Source organism: Gymnodraco acuticeps, unplaced genomic scaffold (genome assembly GCF_902827175.1).
Source record: "Gymnodraco acuticeps unplaced genomic scaffold, fGymAcu1.1, whole genome shotgun sequence".
NCBI classification, from domain to species: Eukaryota; Metazoa; Chordata; class Actinopteri; order Perciformes; family Bathydraconidae; genus Gymnodraco; species Gymnodraco acuticeps.
In genome coordinates, this window is record NW_022990107.1 from 141,164 (window position 1) to 162,953 (window position 21,790).

Consider the following 21,790-nt stretch of genomic DNA (forward strand, 5'->3'; position numbering starts at 1 on the left):
GTAATATAGGTGATGGAGCTAGCTAAGTCCTTTTTATGTTTTTTTATAAATACTGTGTCTAGTCCCCAGTGATCTTTAGCCTTAGAATTTGATAAGGTGGAAATTATTTTATTCACTTTAGTCTCATTTGTACAGTTGAGTTTGAGCACTTTTGTATCGTCAGCTAATGCAAGAAGCGGTTCTGTTGCATTGCAACTGTGGGCCAATTCTGAAACAGATTCAATAAAGAAAGTATTAAAATGGTTGGCCACGGCTAGGCTATCCGGTTCCGTTTATCATAAGCTCAATATTATAATTTTTTGAGTGGTATTTTCCAATAAGTTTGTCAATGGTTTTCCATAGTTTTTGAGAATTCCCCTTTCTTAATTGAACTGTAACTTTATTTCTAAGACTTTTGTATATTAAGCGATCTGTTTCTATGGTCCCGATTTTAAAGATTTCTTTAGAGCTACATCCCTTGTTGTCATTAATTCCCATAGAGCAGTGTTAAACCATGGTAACAGTTGTTTGCCAATGCGCTTTTGAGGCATTGTTTTTGTATATTTAGCTACGGTTTGTTTTAAGGTATGTTTCAAATGATCACAGGCCCCCTCACAATTTTCACCATATGTCAAATCAAACCAGTCAGCGTTATTTCATTCTCCAGAATTCCCATGTCCCGCTTTGGGATGTACGAGATACATTTTGTACCCTTTGTTACATTGTGATTTTTGTAACGCAGCTTGGATAGCTTCCTGGCAACTAGAGTAAGGTATTTTCTGTGTTAGAGTTGTACTCGCTACAGGGTGTACTTTGAGGGTTTGTGACTCTGCAGTGCAGACCGTTTACATGCAGAACAACCTTCATAACACACAAGGGGACGGGTAATAACCGGAAAAGCATGACATGGGACCTTTAAGTAAAGTACTTAAGTAAATCTATTTCACATGCTCTGTTTTTAGACGCTCTGAGAATTCCAGACCGTTTTGCAAAGGATATTGTATTTGTTCCTGATGTTATGCACAAATAAAAGTTCCAATACTGACATCAAAGTGTTTAATGATGTATTCACTCATAGCTCAGACAAAGACCTTCAGGAGGAAATGATATGAAAATAATCTGAACTATGCTGCCATCTTGTGGATCCTGCGGTAAATACAAAGAGACAGACAGCAGGGTGAAACAAACTCCTATTTATTAGGTCTGAGTCAAAAGGGTGGACATTTATCTTCAAAGCAAAAACAAATTGAACCAAAGCAACAAACGGGTATCTTCAAACTACAGTGTCTATAAAACACAGCACACAAAATATAACTTTCTGATCATGTTTATGAAAAAACCTCCCGATTTTTTTTTGATAGAATTTATCCATGAATTAAACACATGTACTTGCCTTTCATCTAAAAGACAGTGCTGAAATATTATGTACAGGTCATTGCTAAGAAAAGTAAGCAAATACAAATACTAGTTGTGTTACAGTGCACTCATTAACATTGCTGTGGATTTAAACGGACACTGTGCACGGAGAAAAGGTCATGTGATCATCGCCTCACATGCATGCCGTCATGTAGAAAAAACAATGTAATAAATACCAACTTTTTAAAAAGTAGATAACACAAAAATAAAACACATGACATGAAAACTCATCTTAAAAGATGGGGTAGGTAATTTTGGAGAAACCAGCTGAAGTGCGCTAGAATTTGAAAATACACAACCGGAACAAATCTGCCACTTCCTTCCAGAGCCCCTCCTCCAACACACACATGACCAATGAGGGCACGAGATCAGTTTGTGCACAGATGGAAGGCTGACAGGCAGGTAGGCCATCCAGTTACTTTAGCCGGGCCGGCTCAGATGATTGGTCGAGCTTTTTACAGCGCCACGGCTTCCACAGATGAAATATTTAATGGATTTTTTGTCAAAGCACTTCAGATATTCATTGCTATCAGGATGTTAAGAGCATTCCATGGAATATAACAAAAAGTGTATCTCAAACTTACCTACCCCACCTTTAACTGTTAAAGAAAGCAAATTCCAAGTTAAATTCTAACAAAGGGAAAATATAATACAATTCTATTTATTGTAGGAGCGGAAACCGACAAACTAAGCAATGATATTACAAACACCGGAGATGATTATTCAACTAGGGAAGGAACAAGCGCATCGATGAAGAAGGGAGCATATTAAAACAAAATGTCTTCCGATTAACTACAGTAGATTACACGCTTTCCTATACACAGCCGACAAAAACCAGAGTGTTCATGTCTGTTAATTTCAATAAAACTACCACCATGATCCCTGAGAACTAATTTTGGTTCAGTGCATCTCATATGTACTGTCATTATTATCAATTTATCTTCACGTGCGTGTTAAATTCCTAAAAACGTTGCTTTAAAATGACTGTGAATATTGCCACTGAAGGGTTTTTATGTCACAAATTGTAATGCCGTTAATCCGGATCTCTCCTACAGGCTGCTGCACGATGCTCCTGTTTAAACAGAAGATTAGAAAACAATAAAATACGACTACACAGTACCGAGTGTATAAAACAGAGAGGACACCATGCTGCCTTGGCTTTATTATTTATTATTAACCCTGATTTAAAATATTCTTTTAGGTATAAAAACAACAACAAACACGGATATTCTGTGCATAAAAACGACATTGCTCTGTTACTGTTCGTCGTCAGTGCCGGCTTTTCACTCTTCATCTTCAGGCCTGCGCATCCTCTCCCTGCTCGCTGTCGTCAGAGCCTGCAGGAGAAAAATACGCTTAGCATTTAAAAAGATCCTGAAAGGAAGGATGATAAATGAGTATACAATAGCCGCTTTCACACCAAGTACTTTGCCGTACTTAGTTCCCAGCACTTAGGTCCCCCATGGAACTAAGAGCCGATCGCGTTCACACCGGAATAAGTCCCTGAGGGAGGATTACGCAAATGAAGCCGCTGACGTCACTTCTTCGTCTTCTGCTTTGGGTTTACTGGCAGGCCGCAAACAACTTCACAGCGTATACTGCCACCCGAAGTCCCCGGCCGGAAGTCCCCGGAGTTGGGGACTGGCTTCAGTCGAAGCTGCTGGGACTCCCAGCAGCTTCGACTGAAGCCTTCCGAGTAAATCGCCAGAACGCCGACACCTCCTCATCTCCACCGCTCCCATGTTTTATTTTGTGTTGCCATAAGTTAGTCTCTCTCTGTTGGTGTGCGGGGCTAATGCTAATAATGCTAATGCCAGCAAATAAAATGGCGGCTTCAAAACACTTTTCAGAGTTTTACGGGGCGTGGTTTGCAATTCTCCCAGCCGATCAGAAATTGGAACTTTTTTCTCCCCAGGAAAGTACCTGCTCTCTAGCAGGGACTGAAAAGGGCGGAAAGGTTCTCTGAACTAAGTTCTCTTTTTGGTGTGAACGCAAAATCCCAGGAACTATCGGAACTAAACGGGAAAATGATGGGTAAAAGTACTCCGGTGTGAAAGCGCCTAATATGAATGAATAAGGTAAAGTCTCCCCACTGTTTGTAGTGAGTGTTTTCTTACCGTCAATCACGATTTCTCCTGTTTCCTCTCCTTCCTCTGGACTCTCATCTGAGGAGGAGACAGCTTTTTAATTCAGTTCATCCCCCATTAGCATCATTTATATCACAGCTGGTTTACAAGTGAGTGAAGATGATGCTAACCCAGCGTGGATGTGATATAATGCTGTCATTGCTGTACAGCCTAGCTCAAGTTGAACACCTTTTGAATGCCATAGAAAGTCATCGCTAACCAATGTGACAGTCAGTCCTTACTAAAGATCGAGGGATGAATAAATTGTTGTGCAGACACAGTTTATGAGAAACAAGTGCAATGTCAAACTGTTTCGATACTTCCATCATTTCCAGATGCAAAAGTCGTTCTTTCATGACGCTGATTGAGGAAAGTACTTTGCTTTTTTTCTCATTTCGGTTGAGAGTATTTCATTCCTGTAAATGAGCTGATGAATTATAACGGTACATTAGATTAGCGCAAAGACCTGAACACTCGCTGATACTCAATCCAGCATTTAGGCATTTTGGAACAACTGTAATGTTTAAAAAAAAGCTAACAATCATTTTCAAAATATACTGGATACATTCAAAAATAAAAATCTAGCTATAACTAAATGTAAAAAGTGCTATATTTATATAAATAATCTCTGTTCCCAAACCAGACTTTTGGACCAGCAGGGTTTCAGAAGTATTTCTAAGTTATTGTTCCTTACTAACCAGCGCTCCGCCCCTTGTCTTCTTCCTCCTCTTCCTCCTCCTCCTCCTCCTCCTCCTCTTCTTCCTCCTCCTCCTCCTCCTCTCCCTCCTCCTTCCTGTGGCCTGGCTTCTCTTCCCCAGCTTCCTTCCCGGGCTCATCGTCCGAGTCGGAGATCACCACACAGTCGTCTCCGTTACCGTTATCAGCCGCTTGGCCCCCGCTGCTGCCGCCACTGGAGACGAAACACACACACTGGTGTTAACACACACACACTCATTGTCTCGGTATGCATCCCACCTGGTCCCACGGAGAGGAAGGAGGGAAACAAATCAGGAAACTGTTAAAGTTTGTTCATGGACTGTAATTTCAAAGCCCCGGGGCCGAGAATATTTCTGTAATGTTCGGCTTAATGATGGGTTTGTCCTCAGAACACACATTACACTGTGTGTTCTGCGGCTTGAATACACACACACGTGTTTTGTTTTGTTTAACTAGAACCCACTAAGGGTTAAGCATTTTAGTTTTTAAGGGAGACATGGCCGAGAGAGCATCAACAGAAACACAAAAAGAGACTTAAATTAGGGATGCTCCCGAATCAGTATCGGCCAATACCGATCGCCGATCCGATCGAGTGGGCGGGGCCTATCTTCCATTTAAAGTGATGTTTAAAACTCAGTTAATGCTCATTCACTGGCGCTTCCGCAAACAACAACCAACATCATTATTACATTCAAATGAAGCACATTTTTCAACTTTACATTAACTTTGGAGAATAACACGGGAGAAATCAGTCAGTATCGTCTCATGCAGCTCGCTGATCCAGTAACGAGTGACCCGAGAGTGAAGAATAAAACACATGTATAACTAGTGTAGCTTGTTCCAGAGGTAGATGAAATAGCTAAGTGTGTTAGGTCTAACTCTTAATGTGTGTGTCGCTCCGCTCACCGGTCCGTCTCAGCGGGCGGAGCTGCAGAGTTTCTGCTTCACACACCGCTATTTTACTGTCTTTTTCTGACACCTTAAAATACTGCCAGAGCGGTGAAGCCATTTTGTCAGCTTGCTTTGCCGCGCACAGAGAAAAGTGTCATGTATTTTACGTCAACATTTTACGCCATGTGATCGGCTCTCTTGATCGGCATTTTTAGAGAGCAGCGATCGATCGGAGCACCCCTACTTTAAATGTTTTGTTTCTAGTTTGTTTTGTATCCGTGTCAATTTTTGTTTCATTGTTTTAGGTTTGTTTTGCCTTAAAGATGCTTTAGGGGGTTTTCCCTTTCCTATAGTGTGTTAGTTTTAGTGCATGTAAATGGTCTGCAAAGGCTAAAATCCCTGTGTTGCCTTCAGAGGGAGTTTCTCTCCCACACATTTGTATCGACGGTTGCAAATAAAAAAGGAACCACAAATGAATCATAGCGCATAGGCATACGTTTATTATGTGTTAAAGCCTATGTGAAACACTTTGAATTGCCTCTGTGTCTTAAAATGTGATATACAAACAAACTAACCTTATGTAAACAAATGATTTAATACGACATTTATTTGAGTTGTGTATTTCTCAGTGTTTCCCCTAGGCGCACTGCCTTGGCAGGGTGCTGCTCTGGAGCAGAGAGGAGATGTGGATTATTGTTATTGATGTCGTACAGTAACAAAGTATTTGTACATTAAAAAGTAATACAGTACAGTGTTACACTGTACTGTATTACTTTTCTTCAAACTATTCCCTTCTTATCATGTAGCCTACACTTCTTCCTTTCATTGATACATTTAAATCACCTGACTACAATATCATACCTGCTGCAACCCTGTGCTGCTGCCGCTTCTCTCTGCCTCATCCTCTACTGCTGGAGGCCGCTCCACCTCATCTGATCTCTGATGTGAAAGCAATCGTGTTATGATCATATTGAGCCATTGGTGTGAGTCTAACATTAAACAAGCTGCTTGTCATACATTGCTGACGATACATTTTAAGAGTCAATTTGTTGAGTCACTGCCGCTAAATGCCGTTAGCATCAAGCTAGCAAATCCTGCATTAGCCTCACATCAACAACAAGTGACAGAACATCCAATTATCCTGAGCTACTTTACTGAATAAACCAACTCACATCTCCGGTCCTTTTTTTCACCCAACTCATTAGACTATTCTTCTGCTGGCGTTTCATTGTTTTCTGTCAAATTCAATACTGTAGTTCAAAACCGCGGCACCTGCTCACCATCTGTGAGCTACTTTTAGAATGAGCACGCTACGTTCATTGTCGCGTTCACGCGCGTCCACGTGTGCGTGTCCTTCTCCCGTGACGATAACGGCTTGAGGTTAAAAAATAATAATAAACGAATTTGAAACTGGGGGGGGGGGGGGGGGGGGACACACAAGCGGGCAGACAGCACAGCTCGGGGCAATAATGCAGATTTGTTTGACTTTTTTTGTTATTCTCCTCCTTTCCTCCGCTCTTGTCTCTGATTGTGAGTGTGTGCATTCATTCGTGTGTGTGTGTGTGTGTGTGTGCATTCGTGTGTGTGTGTGTGTGTGTGTGTGCGTGTGTGTGTGTGTGTGTGTGGGTGGGTGGGTGTGGGAGAATGTGAATACGCAAAGCAGTGGACACTGAAACATGCACATACATTGGATAAATAACATAGGCGTTTAGTTTATTTAATAAAAGAGCACATGTTCAATGTGAAAAGTGTCCGTATAGATAGATTACTTCAGTTGCAATTTGGTGCTATAAATATATATTATTTTTAAACCAAAAAAACACCTTGAATTTCAGGCGGGGCGCGGGGCTCCGTTGGCAGGGCGCAGCGCCCCGCCAAGACAATGGTAGGGGAAACACTGTTGCTATAAAATATCCAAGACGCCCTACCTGCCGTTCTCCCGGGGTTCCCACAGTGGAGTGAGGTAGTATCTCAGAGGGTCTCGGTACAGGTCGTCCTTCAGGATCTGAACACAACAACAGGAGTCATTTCAATCTGTTAGAGTCTAATAAAAGGATGAAATACATTCAACCTGCCTTAGCTATAATCAAAAATCGAAACGTCTGCATATCCCTAAATCCTCAGTGTATTATGAAACTAGAGAAAGTTGAGTAAACAAAGAATACAATTATATCTTGTTGTTCCACAATTCAGACTTTAAGCACATAATCATTGCAATGAATAGTTGTCTAGTTGGAGGAAGTGTATCATAATACTAGTTAAAATGTAACTAATTCACCTTTAAAAACACACTTACAGTGCTATCCATTTCAAACTGAACACATTTCATATGCACAGCGCATGAAACTAACCATCTGGTCTCATATCAGGATATCTAAGATAAACGAAGTAATAAAACACAAAGCAGAATGGAACAAGAAACACAACATGACATAAAACCTATTCTATAAGTATTGTTTTTAAAAAGGTAAGAAGATCTCCAGTGTCATACCACCATATGTATATATATATATATATATGTATATAAACCAGCAACTAACCATGTAGTAAAACTAACAAAACAACATGAACGACATACATCAAAGCAACTAGAATAAGTAGTATTTTCTTCCACTGTACACGATTTAATGTTCGTCTTGTTCTTTTGAACCACATGGTTTACTTATTCCTGCCTGTACTTGCATTAGTGTGTCAGTTGAACAATTGTCTTGCGCAATCTGTCGTTTGATGTCTGGAGGTGATTGTGTGTTGCTCGGTTGGAGGAGCCTGTGACTAAACATTTTAATCCCCAACAACAACGCTGAAGCTATTGTGCAAGCATTAAAACGGCTAAAGAATGTTGTTGTCTTTTCCTGTGTGTGTGTGTGTGTGTGTGTGTGTGTGTGTGTGTGTGTGTGTGTGTGTGTGTGTGTGTGTGTGTGTGTGTGTGTGTGTGTGTGTGTGTATCCAGCTAAATCTTAACTGGTGTCAGTGTTGACCTCCAGCTCTGTGTGCTGTTTATACACTTTTCCACCAATGACATTTACCTAACCATGACCAAGAACATTACTCTCTCAGCGTTCCACTGATAATGTTTTTTTTTAACATGGAACAGGAAAATAAGGTCTGCATCTGAAACATGTGCCTATCTAAAACAAATCCAACAGGCTTACTAGCTTCCACACGCTAAAGCAACTCAAATCTCTCTCCAGCAAAATACCTCGTCAGTTAAATGTCATTTTACGTTTCCTTACTATACGATACAGTATTTATTATCGTTATAGTATTACTAATTCGACGAGTAGATCAAATATAAATTATATTTGATGCAACTTTAGTTACATTTCCATCACTTTCCAAAACTTTGGGGAAAATATTGTTTTCCATAACTTTTCCAGGGCCTGGAATTAGCATTTAGAATTTCCATGACTTTTCCAGGTTGTTAATGACCGTAAGAACCCTGTGTTATAATGAATCTGTCAGGGTGAGAGTGGAGTCATTTACCTATAAAGTCAAATGGAATAAATCATGCATAAAATCACATAAAAGCAATTATTCACAATACAATAAGTAGTATTTTATTAAACTGTACAGGTTATATTTTAACTTTATGTTTACCTTTTTCCATTTAATAACATAGCTTGGTTTTCCCTGCATTTTACTTAGACTTTTGTTATGTCTTTATTATTATGAACTGTCCCTTTCATGTTGCCTTGTTGGAGGAGACTGGGACTAAACATTGTAATTGCCCACAACGACGCTGACGCTCCTCTGCACACCACACTACAACCTTTGAATCTTTCATTCTAAAATAAAGTGAGTTTTTACTTGTGTTTTAAAGTTCCCCTATTATACTGTTTTTCATCAATATATCACAGGTCTCAGATATCTACAGAGCCCATCTCTGATTGGCTGAAACACCAAACAGATCATTGCAGCATTACCCATAATCCCCTCTGTTTCAGCCCTGTTTCCAAAGTGCTGATTCTCTGTCTGTTACTTTAGATGAAAATAAGGAGCCCCTCCCCACGCCCCTCTGAGAGACATTTGGTTACAAAGAACTCAATGGAGCTCTAGAGGAGATTCAGGTGATAAGGGGGGGGGGGGGGGGGGTTACCTTGGTTGCTGATTGGCTAATGGTTACACAAGACAAACACATCGTTATGACATCACAAAGTGGCCAAAATCTGATCAGCTCATTTTCAGACAGGTTTTTATAGAAATGGATCAAAAAGAGAGAGAATCTTTGTTCCTGAAACTTTCAGAGTCTCTTTCCACAGAGGGGACACATGTTGATGTAGAAGAGACATGAAGAAGAGGGGACACATGTTGATGAAGAAGAGACATGAAGAAGAGGGGACACATGTTGATGTAGAAGAGACATGAAGAAGAGGGGACACATGTTGATGTAGAAGAGACATGAAGAAGAGGGGACACATGTTGATGTAGAAGAGACATGAAGAAGAGGGGACACATGTTGATGTAGAAGAGACATGAAGAAGAGGGGGACCACATGTTGATGTAGAAGAGACATGAAGAAGAGGGGACACATGTTTGATGTAGAAGAGACATGAAGAAGAGGGGACACATGTTGATGTAGAAGAGGACATGAAGAAGAGGGGACACATGTTGATGTAGAAGAGACATGAAGAAGAGGGGACACATGTTGATGTAAGAAGAGACATGAAGAAGAGGGGACACATGTTGATGTAGAAGAGACATGAGAAGAGGGGACACATGTTGATGTAGAAGAGACATGAAGAAGAGGGGACACATGTTGATGTAGAAGAGACATGAAGAAGAGGGGACACATGTTGATGTAGAAGAGACATGAAGAAGAGGGGGACACATGTTGATGTAGAAGAGACATGAAGAAGAGGGGACACATGTTGATGTAGAAGAGACATGAAGAAGAGAGGGACACATGTTGATGTAGAAGAGGACATGGAGAAGAGGGGGGACAACATGTTGATGTAGAAGAGACATGGAAGAAGAGGGGACACATTGTTGATGTAGAAGAGACATGAAGAAGAGGGGACACATGTTGATGTAGAAGAGACATGAAGAAGAGGGGACACATGTTGATGTAGAAGAAGACATGGAAGAAGAGGGGGACACATGTTGATGTAGAAGAGACATGAGAAGAGGGGACACATGTTGATGTAGAAGAGACATGAAGAAGAGGGGACACATGTTGATGAAGAAGAGACATGAAGAAGAGGGACACATGTTGATGTAGAAAGAGACATGAAGAAGAGGGGACAACATGTTGATGTAGAAGAGACATGAAGAAGAGGGGACACATGGTTGATCGTAGAAGAGACATGAAGAAGAGGGGACACAATGTTGATGTAGAAGAGACCATGAAGAAGAGGGGACACATGTTGATGTAGAAGAGACATAGAAGAGGGGGACACATGTTTGATGTAGAAGAGACATGAAGAAGAGGGGACACATGTTGATGTAAGAGACATGAGAAGAGGACACATGTTGATGAAGAGAGAATGAGAGAGGGGACACATGTTGATGTAGAAGAGACAGAAGAAGAGGGGACACATGTTGATGTAGAAGAGACATGAAGAAGAGGGGACACATGTTGATGTAGAAGAGACATGAAGAAGAGGGGACACATGTTGATGTAGAAGAGACATTGAAGAAGAGGGGACACATGTTGATGTAGAAGAGACATGAAGAAGAGGGGACACATGTTGATTGTAGAAGAGACATGAAGAAGAGGGGACACATGTTGATGTAGAAGAAGAAGGACATGAAGAAGAGGGGACACATGTTGATGAAGAAGAAGAGACATGAAGAAGAGGGACACATGTTGATGTAGAAGAGACATGAAGAAGAGGGGACACATGTTGATGTAGAAGAGACATGAAGAAGAGGGACACATGTTGATGTAGAAGAGACATGAAGAAGAGGGGGACACATGTTGATGTAGAAGAGACATGAAGAAGAGGGGACACATGTTGATGTAGAAGAGACATGACGAAGAGGGACACATGTTGATGTAGAAGAGACATGAAGAAGAGGGGACACATGTTGATGTAAGACATGAAGAAGAGGGGACACATGTTGATGTAGAAGAGACTGAAGAGAGGGACACATGTTGATGTAGAAGAGACATGAAGAAGAGGGGACACATGTTGATGTAGAGGAGACATGAAGAAGAGGGGACACATGTTGATGTAGAAGAGACACGAAGAAGAGGGGACACATGTTGATGTAGAGGAGACGTGAAGAAGAGGGGACACATGTTGATGTAGAAGAGACGTGAAGAAGAGGGGACACATGTTGATGTAGAAGAGACATGAAGAAGAGGGGACACATGTTGATGTAGAGGAGACATGAAGAAGAGGGGACACATGTTTGATGTAGAAGAGACGTGAAGAAGAGGGGACACATGTTGATGTAGAAGAGACATGAAGAAGAGGGGGGACACATGTTGATGTAGAAGAGACATGAAGAAGAGGGGACACATGTTGATGTAGAAGAGACATGAAGAAGAGGGGACACATGTTGATGTAGAAGAGACATGAAGAAGAGGGGACACATGTTGATGTAGAAGAGACATGAAGAAGAGGGGACACATGTTGATGTAGAGGAGACATGAAGAAGAGGGGACACATGTTGATGTAGAAGAGACGTGAAGAAGAGGGGACACATGTTGATGTAGAAGAGACATGAAGAAGAGGGGACACATGTTGATGTAGAAGAGACATGAAGAAGAGGGGACACATGTTGATGTAGAAGAGACATGAAGAAGAGGGGACACATGTTGATGTAGAAGAGACATGAAGAAGAGGGGACACATGTTGATGTAGAAGAGACATGAAGAAGAGGGGACACATGTTGATGTAGAAGAGACATGAAGAAGAGGGGACACATGTTGATGTAGAAGAGACATGAAGAAGAGGGGACACATGTTGATGTAGAAGAGACATGAAGAAGAGGGGACACATGTTGATGTAGAAGAGACATGAAGAAGAGGGGACACATGTTGATGTAGAGGAGACATGAAGAAGAGGGGACAATGTTGATGTAGAAGAGACGTGAAGAAGAGGGGACACATGTTGATGTAGAAGAGACATGAAGAAGAGGGGACACATGTTGATGTAGAAGAGACGTGAAGAAGAGGGGACACATGTTGATGTAGAAGAGACATGACAAAGTAGATTTTGCATAATAGGTGAGCTTTAAAAGCTTACAAAGGCTTTTCCCCTTTGTGTATCTTGCTAAATCTCTGCAGTGTTACTGTCCTGCTTTGTGAGCTGTTCTAATGCAGATGTGTCAGTGTGGAGGTGCAGTCGTTGGTACCTGGGCTACGTCGTCCTGCCCGGGGGTGCTGTGGTCGCTGAACCAGCTGAAGAACGTTTGGTAGACGCCGCGCGACGACTTCCTGGCCTCGCTGTGGGCCGTCAGGTTCTGCCCGCGGTGCCACAGGATGGGGTTGGAGAAGGACATCGGAGAGCCTGAAACACCAGCAGCCAGGGAAGAAGGAGATTTTAGCCAGGGATACATTGATTGCAAACTTCTCAGCTGATAAAGTTTAGTTAAAACACACAAACTGTTGGGAAAATAGTGAATGTCCTCTTCCAATATGAGAGTAACATGATAACAAAGGTATCCCAACTGTAGCTGTGAACATGACCGTAGGGCTGCTCGATTATGGGAAAAATCAGAATCTCGATTATTTGGGTCAATAATTGATATCACGATTATTAAAAACGATTAACAATTTACTTTAAAAACATCCATTTATTGAAAAAAATTGAACAGTATGTTTTTAACAGTTGATTACCCTGAACTTTAAAGTATAATTCAACTGTAAAACGATTTCAAATAAATAAATATTTCGATTACGTTGTTTTCGTAATCGTTGCAAGCCAAAAAAGCATGCTCATTTCTGACGTGGAGCTAATCTGAAGTAAACATTGAATACTGCTTTCTGTTCCTCCATCTTCTGACTGTGTGACTCCCTCTCTTGGATATCAGCATGTGAAGGACACTGTTCAGGAACTAGTTGATGCTCTGTATGTGATGACTACTTCCATTCTGGAGGATCACAAACACATGCAGGGCTCGACATTATAAATGGCTCGCTGGCCCGGAAGCACTATTTAGACACCCCGAGCATAACGTACTTTCCACTTGCCGCTTGGGCCACTAAAAATATTGCTTTAAAAAAAAAAAATGGTCCTGTGGTATTGTTATTTTATTAAATTGTTTCGTTTATTAACGCTACAACATAGCGTTTCGTGAGGCAGTTGTCTTTGTTGGGTGAAAAGCAAACAGCTGTTTGCTGCGGAGCGCAGCGCGAGCAGGCTCCCGTGCGCGAGCGCGCTCGTTCACTACAGACTTTCTCGCCACCTAACCATTCGCCACAGCGACGTGCAGTCAGGGGAGGCAGAGCCTCACCTGTCATACTCCAATGTAACGGAAAAACAACTAAAGAAAAACTAAATAATAATTAAATGTCTCCACTGATCTGTGTTGTAAGTGTGATTTCTGTTTGATTCCAATCGCTTTTTATAGTCAAAATCAGCAAATTGGCCGAGCTCCGCTACAACTACGGGTAGCGATGAGAAGTGAGGCAGGGATGAGCTCTGCCTCTCGTAAGCCCACAGTAACTGGCTGGAGCGCGGGCACTAATGTAGCGCGGGCACTTATTTTGTGAGCGCGCTCAAGCCAGTTACTGTGTGGTGAGGTGAGGCACAGATGAGCTCTGCCTCACCTCAGAATGCGTCACCCCACAGAAACTGGCTGGAAAGCAGGCCCTAAGCGCATGCCTGCACCATCTCACTGTATGTCACCAATGTAATGTTTGTAGATCCCTTTATTACATTTATCTTCGCCATCCATAGTCTCTAAATAACTTATTTCACGTATATGATATTTAGGCTCGCTGGTCTCATCATACAACGGCAATGAAAAAAGCACCAGGGGAGGCAGCCATAACCTCTGCCGCACTGAAGGGGGCGAACGTGAGCCCACAGGTTCTTGTTGCTACTGTTATTCTACGCAGAGAAGGTATACGCGAACAACAAACTAGACTTTTGAAACTACAGGAAGATAAGGAGGACTTTTACAAAAATGTAATGGAGATTGTTGTCCAGAAGGAAAGCATGGACTTCATCTTCAAGTCAAGGTAAGACCCCAATTGTAATGAAAATGGGATCTTACTAAGAAAGAACAATCCAATATTTAGATTGTGGGTATCCTTTTGTTGAACGGTCTGTTTAAAATGAATCGAAGCATCAGACCAAAAAAGCTTTTGAAAATAACCGAACATTTCGATTAAGGTCAAAATATAATATTTGTAAATCTGACTCTGAAAGAGTCAGTGCCTCACCAGCCATGAACCTCACCGCACGTCACTGATTCGCCAAATATTTTTTAATACCAGCGGTAACCGGCCAAGCGCCTGGCAAAAAACAATCTTCAATAAAAGAATGTCACCGGAGGAGTTAAAGGAGAGTGACAGGGAGTATGAGAAGAAGAGGGAGAGAACGTTTCAGCCACACTGGCTTGATCGATGGAGTTGGCTTCAATACGATGATATAAACAAGGTCTTCTGTCGGCTCTGTACATCAATGCCGACCTATGCTGACAAGTAAGTGAAGAGTAGAAAATATAAAAAAGGTATATTCGCTATAGGGAAATGTCCCAGCAGTTTAGGATAATGAAGGTTCTAATCTAGGCCATTACATGTCTAACTCCTGATGACAGGGCAGAAAGCGCATTATACAAATAATAATATACTCATAATAATAGCAGACATTTTTTAACAATGACCACAATATAATTATTTTATAGTAGACACAACTCTCACTGCATCTACTCTCACTGCAATATACACAACTCTCACTGCAGTAGACACAAATCTCACTGCAGTAGACACAACTCTCACTGCAGTAGACACAACTCTCACTGCAGTAGACACAACTCTCACCGCAGTAAACACAACTCTCACTGAAGTAGATACAACTCACAATGCAGTAGACACAACTCTCACTGCAGTAGACACAACTTTCACTAAAGTAGATACAACTCTCACTGAAGTAGACAACTATCACCGCAGTAGACACAACTCTCACCGAAGTAGACAACTCTCACTGAAGTAGACAACTCTCACTGAAGTAGACAACTCTCACTGAAGTAGACAACTCTCACTGAAGTAGATACAACTCTCACTGAAGTAGACACAACTCTCACCGAAGTAGACACAACTCTCACCGAAGTAGACACAACTCTCACCGCAGTAGACAACTCTCACTGCAGTAGACACAACTCTCACTGCAGTAGACACAACTCTCACTGCAGTAGACACAACTCACAATGCAGTAAACACAACTCTCACTGCAATAGATACAACTCACAATGCAGTAGACACAACTCTCACTGCAGTAGACACAACTTTCACTGAAGTAGACAACTCTCACCGAAGTAGACACAACTCTCACCGCAGTAGACACAACTCTCACTGAAGTAGACAACTCTCACTGAAGTAGACACAACTCTCACTGCAGTAGACACAACTCTCACTGCAGTAGACACAACTTTCACTGAAGTAGACAACTCTCACTGAAGTAGACACAACTCTCACCGCAGTAGACACAACTCTCACTGAAGTAGACAACTCTCACTGAAGTAGACACAACTCTCACCGCAGTAGACACAACTCTCACTGAAGTAGACACAACTCTCACTGAAGTAGACACAACTCTCACCGCAGTAGACACAACTCTCACTGAAGTAGACAACTCTCACTGAAGTAGACACAACTCTCACTGCAGTAAACACAACTCTCACTGAAGTAGACAACTCTCACTGCAGTAGACACAACTCTCACTGCAGTAAACACAACTCTCACTGCAGTAAACACAACTCTCGCCGAAGTAGACACAACTCTCACTAGGGGTGTAACGGTTCACAGAAGTCACGGTTCGGTTCGTACCTCGGTTTGGGGGTCACGGTTCGGTACGGGTTCGGTACAACAAGAAAAAGCAAAAAAAAGTCCCAAATGCATAATTCCAGGTTTGTTGTTATTTATTTTTTAACAGTAGTGCCAGTTTCAGTTTAAAAATAAGGAACTCTAACATTTTGAATAATTAACTTTATTACACAGTTAAAACCAAACCACAAACAGTACCACACACACTCAGATGGCCATATTATCTATAATGGCTGATGTCAAACGAAAAGGTTCAATAAGCTGTAAAACTAAAAAGAATGTCTTGAAAATATTACATCATAAATAATAACAAAGCGCATAGTCATCGAAAAACATATGTCAAAAGCTTCCGTTATTTATTTTGGTCTCTCGGCTTTCATGTCTATTGGCTTCTTAAAAACAGCGGGGATCAGCTGTTGAACTGCTGTTGTCTTTTGCCGGGCTCCGGTGATTGGCAAATCTGGGTGATGCCTTCTGATATGATTTTGCATGTTTGGCGTGTGTTGCCATTAGCATACCGCACTGCTATCGAACAACGCCGACACACCGTCCTCATCCGATCCACCACTCGCACTCCATCGTTATTGTAGTCCACAGGGAACCCGAAATGTTCCCACACAGCTGATTTAAAAGAAGCAGGTGGGTCTTCTAGCTCCTGTGTGTTATCTGAAATCGCCATACTATTAGGGGCGGTGGTGGCGAAGTCCTTAGGGACTTGGCTTGGCAACTGGAAGGTCACCAGTTCAAGTCCCGGCAAGACCAAGTGCTACCGAAGTGTCCCTGAGCAAGGCACCGTTCCCTACACTGCTCCCCGGGCGCTGTTCAAAATGGCAGCACACTGATCCTAACACTAGGATGGGTCAAATGCAGAGAAACCATTTCCCCACGGGGATTAATAAAGTATATCAAATCAATACTAACTTTTCTTCTTCTTGTATTTTGTTCGTTTTGTTGTGTTTCTTCTTCTTCTTCATTTGTTTTTTAAGGGCGGCTGGCAAACAGCTTTTAGGCGCAATACCGGCCCCTGGATTATAGTGTAGTGTAATACTGCCCTGAATGACAGACTTTTTTCCCCACTCAAAGGCGTATTCGTCGTGTGACTGCATGTGCCGAACCGTGACGTCCGAACCGTGACGAATACCGTTACACCCCTAACTCTCACCGAAGTAGACACAACTCTCACTGAAGTAGACAACTCTCACGGAAGTAGACACTACTCTCACTGCAGTAGACACAACTCTCACTGCAGTAAACACAACTCTCACTGAAGTAGACACAACTCTCACTGAAGTAGACAACTCTCACGGAAGTAGACACTACTCTCACTGCAGTAGACACAACTCTCACAGAAGTAGACACAACTCTCACGGAAGTAGACACAACTCTCACTGAAGTAGACAACTCTCACGGAAGTAGACACTACTCTCACTGCAGTAGACACTAGTCTCACTGCAGTAGACACAACTCTCACTGAAGTAGACGCAACTCTCACTGAAGTAGACAACTCTCACGGAAGTAGACACTACTCTCACGGAAGTAGACACAACTCTCACGGTAGTAGACGCAACTCTCACTGAAGTAGACAACTCTCACTGCAGTAGACACAACTCTCACTGCAGTAAACACAACTCTCACGGAAGTAGACACTACTCTCACTGCAGTAGACACAACTCTCACGGAAGTAAACACAACTCTCACTGCAGTAGACACAACTCTCACGGTAGTAGACGCAACTCTCACTGAAGTAGACGCAACTCTCACTGCAGTAGACACAACTCTCACTGCAGTAAACACAACTCTCACTGCAGTAAACACAACTCTCACGGAAGTAGACACTACTCTCACTGCAGTAAACACAACTCTCACTGCAGTAGACACAACTCTCACGGTAGTAGACGCAACTCTCACTGAAGTAGACGCAACTCTCACTGCAGTAGACACAACTCTCACTGAAGTAGACGCAACTCTCACTGAACTAGACACAACTCTCACTGAAGTAGACGCAACTCTCACTGAACTAGACACAACTCTCACTGAAGTAGACAACTCTCACGGCAGTAGACACAAATAAATAAGAGTGGTAAAAGCAGAGGTAGTAGCGACGAGAATGCAACGAGATAAAATGCAATGTCAGTCTAAAAACGTTAGTATAAATGAAGTGTATTTCTTGTGTGTTCAAAGGGTTATAGTAACCAAAGGATGCAAGTCAAACAGCCATAAATATTTCTAAATAGTTGTGGTTGCAGTCTTTGAGGGGCGGAGGTGTGTTTATGAATGTTCACAGTTGTTTTAACTACAATATGCTTTGACTTAATCACGACATGAATATCTTTACCTCCCATCCCGAGGTGCAGCTCCTTCATGATGATGTTGTTCTGGAAGTACGGGTTCCGCCTGAAGTGGAAACGGATCCTGTAGCCCAGCTTGTTATTCTTAAAGGACTCGATCTGAAAAACACAGACAGAGTAAGACCACCACTAGGCATAGAAAGGAAGAGATACATCTGGAAGAACAAAGCAACACTTCTTACCTCGAGATCCGTCATGTAGCTCAGAGCGTCTTCATCGGTCTCGTCAATGTGAGCCGAGAGGTGAGGATGATTCAACAGCTGGCGTATGGCAGTTAAGAAAAACTCAAAACATAATCAATTATTATAACTAGGGCTCTGGGGATTGGAGACAGTACAACAAAAAGGATTTCTTTCTTCACAATATTTCTACAAGATACTGCAACGATACTGAAAGGTTGTCTATTGGTGCTTTGACTATTTACTTAAACTATTTACACCATGACAGTTTTTAGAGATATTCATTAGTTAAGTGGACACAAACGTCTTTCTCCTGCTGGCAAACAGTGCATGAATGTGTGTGAATTTGTGAATGCTGTTTTGTTCATCTAAAAGTGCTTTAGGTAGTCATAAAGACAGGTAAAGCACTCTATAAATTAAAGCTCATTGTGGAACAGCCTCCCAACTGTCCCACTCTCAATAGTTTTAAAGGTCAACTCAAAGAATGGTTGAGAAACAACCAGACGTGTAATCACCGCTAAATACACTTTAATACAGGGGTATCTCCTCTTGCCCTTTAGGTAGCTCTTTTATCTTATCGTGCACTGGGGCTGTGCAATTAATCGTATTTTAATCTCGATTACGATTTTGGCTTGAAACGATTACGAAAACAACATAATCGAAATAAAACGATTATTAATTTTATTTAAAAAAAATAATAATTTAAATAGTTTTTTCAGTTTAATTCAACTTAAAGTTCAGGGTAATCAACTGTTAAAAACATACTGCTCACATTATTTTTTCAATAAATGGATGTTTTCAAAGTAAATGGATAATCGTTTTTAATAATCGTGATATCAATTATTGACCAAAATAATCGTAATTATGATGTTTGCCATAATCGCACAGCCCTATCTTGCACTTGATATACCATAGCTGCTACATTGCACTGCCATGGGTTAATGCTTGTGTATGCTGCTCATGCTCTTCCTGCATATCATGTATTTATTTTTGCTATGTATATAAATGTCATGTTCTTATATGTTGTCTGTGACGGGACTACGGAAGGAAATTAGCTCAAAGCTCAAATCCGGCTCATTTAATAATAATAATAAATTATATTTCTATAGTGCTTTTCTTGAACCCAAAGACGCTTAATTAACGCTTTATTTACACAAGTGTTCATCAATGTGCGCTGTCCCGGTTCAAATAAACGATTAAATAACAAAATAAATGCATGTCAAACTACAAATTAGGTGAAGGCATCTAACAGAACAGCTGGAATCGTCTAGTACTTCATAACTTGACATCACTTTACTGTAACGTAGCCTTTTAAACCAGGAAAAGACAAGTATACTTCATTAAATATCAGAAATCCAACACAATATCTAGTCTTGCATCTTAATATCGGTATAATATTGATTGCCTAGCTCTAATTGGAACAAAACATAGGAAGGGAAGTGTTATTATTATTAATAATGTTCGATAAATAACGTGCAATTACGTAACTACCACTACGGTTTTTGCACTACTAAATACTGTTAATATTTACATTAATTATGTGACCGTCTATGTTTCCTGTAGTTATTGAATTGCTCTTGTTACTGCGCTGTTAGTGTACAGTTGTTTTATTATGCTGCTACTGCGATTATTGTATTGTTGTAACTCTGGCACACAAATGTCCTTCGGGGTGAATAAAGTCTTATCTTATCGGTATAACATTGATTGCCTAGCCCTACTTGGAACAAAACATAGGAAGTTCTCATGTCAAGGATACAGCTGTGACCCAGAACCCGGGGATGGTCTTTGTGATGGATCTGCGCTGATCCAGATGTGGACGCCGCTGACGGCTGATCTTCAGCTCCAGCCGTTGATGAAGACGAGCGTTCTTCTTCTCCAGAGCCTCCAGTCTCATCTGCACCTGCGCCAGGAGGGCCACCGACTGCCTCATCTCCGGGGCCATCTTCACCGACACGATGGCACACTCCCCGTCCTCATTGTCCTCATTGTCAGACGGGAAAGAAGAGCTTGGAGTGGACGAGGATCCAGACATGGATTCATCTCCTTCGTCTGCTCCAGGCATCTCGTCTCCATCCTCCCTATCGGTGCTGTGGACGGATGTGGAGCTGTCTGCTGCCGCTGCCTGCGTCCTGGAGCCTGTTTTTGAGGACTGGTGGTGGTGGTGACTCCCACGCTGTTTGAACTTGCTCCCCTGTTTCACCGGTTTAGCCTTTTCTGAGGAGCAAGGAGTCTCTCGGCTGTCTTCCGCGTCTCCTCTTGTGAGACTGGCAAGAGCTTCAGCCGCGGCAATGGCTGCAGAGTCGGTCTGATCCAGAGAGGCTGAGGGTCCCAGCTTTGCCCCTGCTGTTTTCTGTGTGTTTTCCTTAGATTCAGCAGAGCCTTGTGCATCTGAGGACTGTGGCTTTTCTGTGTTGCTTGCCTTAGGGCTGCTAGTCTTGGGGTTGTTGACAGGTGGTGCACAGGGGTCCTCTGAACCCTGCAGACCCTGCAGACCCTCAGCTGGTTTTCCCTCGCTCTCCTTTGACTGGTCCTCCTTCCTGGCTGTTTCTTCCCCATCTGCTTCACTGTTTTTGCAACTTTCCGAAGTGGCCCCCGCTTCCTCTAATGTCTCCCTGACTTTTGGGCACTTGCTGGGCACCTCGCTGCCTCCATCGGGCTCCAAACGCCGTTTCCTGGACGCAGAGTCAGCGGACTGTTTGGAATCAGTCACTTCACTCATGCTAACCAGCTAGTCGAAGAGCTACCAAGCTAGGTAGCCTGCAAGCACAACTAAAAACAAACGTAATAATAAAATCGTGTGCACCACTGAACTTGTGCTCCGTAGGTAACAGCTGTGGTGTTATAACTCGGATCGTAGAGTAACCTACATCCTTCAGAACAGGAAGCTTGTTGTTTTTATCAGCGGCCTTGTGGTGAATTAGCAGGCTAATGCTAACTAGCTTACGTTACCCAATTCGTGTGTCCTCGCATCGATGTTCGCTCCACATTTTCACGAATATAAGTCCATCAGGAAACACTCGGTCCACATTAACAACCCTTCCCGTGCCGTGCCGTCTTTAGAAACAAACCCGCGTTGTTTGTGTTAGTTTGTGTTTGCAATATCCGTTAGCCTACTATCCGTGCAACGACGTGACAGAAAAACAATCCTCTGATTGGCTGCAGGACGCCGCGCTAAAATGTCTCAGCCAATCAGCG

At 42.1% G+C, this 21,790-nt stretch overlaps 1 protein-coding gene across 1 annotated transcript; it reads right to left on the bottom strand.

Moving 5' to 3' along the window:
* Nucleotides 1-1,157: 1,157 nt before the first annotated feature.
* On the bottom strand, nt 1,158-21,763 carry tspy (testis specific protein Y-linked). The gene is made up of 8 exons (XM_034216477.1): nt 20,352-21,763; nt 18,599-18,676; nt 18,404-18,515; nt 12,432-12,586; nt 7,058-7,134; nt 4,220-4,431; nt 3,513-3,560; nt 1,158-2,732 (listed from the first exon to the last, which is right to left on the bottom strand). Exons 1-8 carry the CDS (start codon nt 21,312-21,314, stop codon nt 2,692-2,694), a joined length of 1,686 nt encoding a protein of 561 aa, XP_034072368.1. The 5' UTR covers nt 21,315-21,763; the 3' UTR covers nt 1,158-2,691.
* Nucleotides 21,764-21,790: the final 27 nt, after the last annotated feature.

Bases quoted from the DNA above. Each gene is read 5' to 3' on its own strand.
- tspy (XM_034216477.1), bottom strand. From the start codon at position 21,314: ATGAGTGAAGTGACTGATTCCAAACAGTCCGCTGACTCTGCGTCCAGG. The intron at 18,677-20,351 runs GTATCCTTGACA...GCCATACGCCAG, and splicing joins CCGGGTTCTGGGTCACAGCT to CTGTTGAATCATCCTCACCT. The intron at 2,733-3,512 runs GTAAGAAAACAC...TTTCTCCTGCAG, and splicing joins AGGAGAAATCGTGATTGACG to GCTCTGACGACAGCGAGCAG.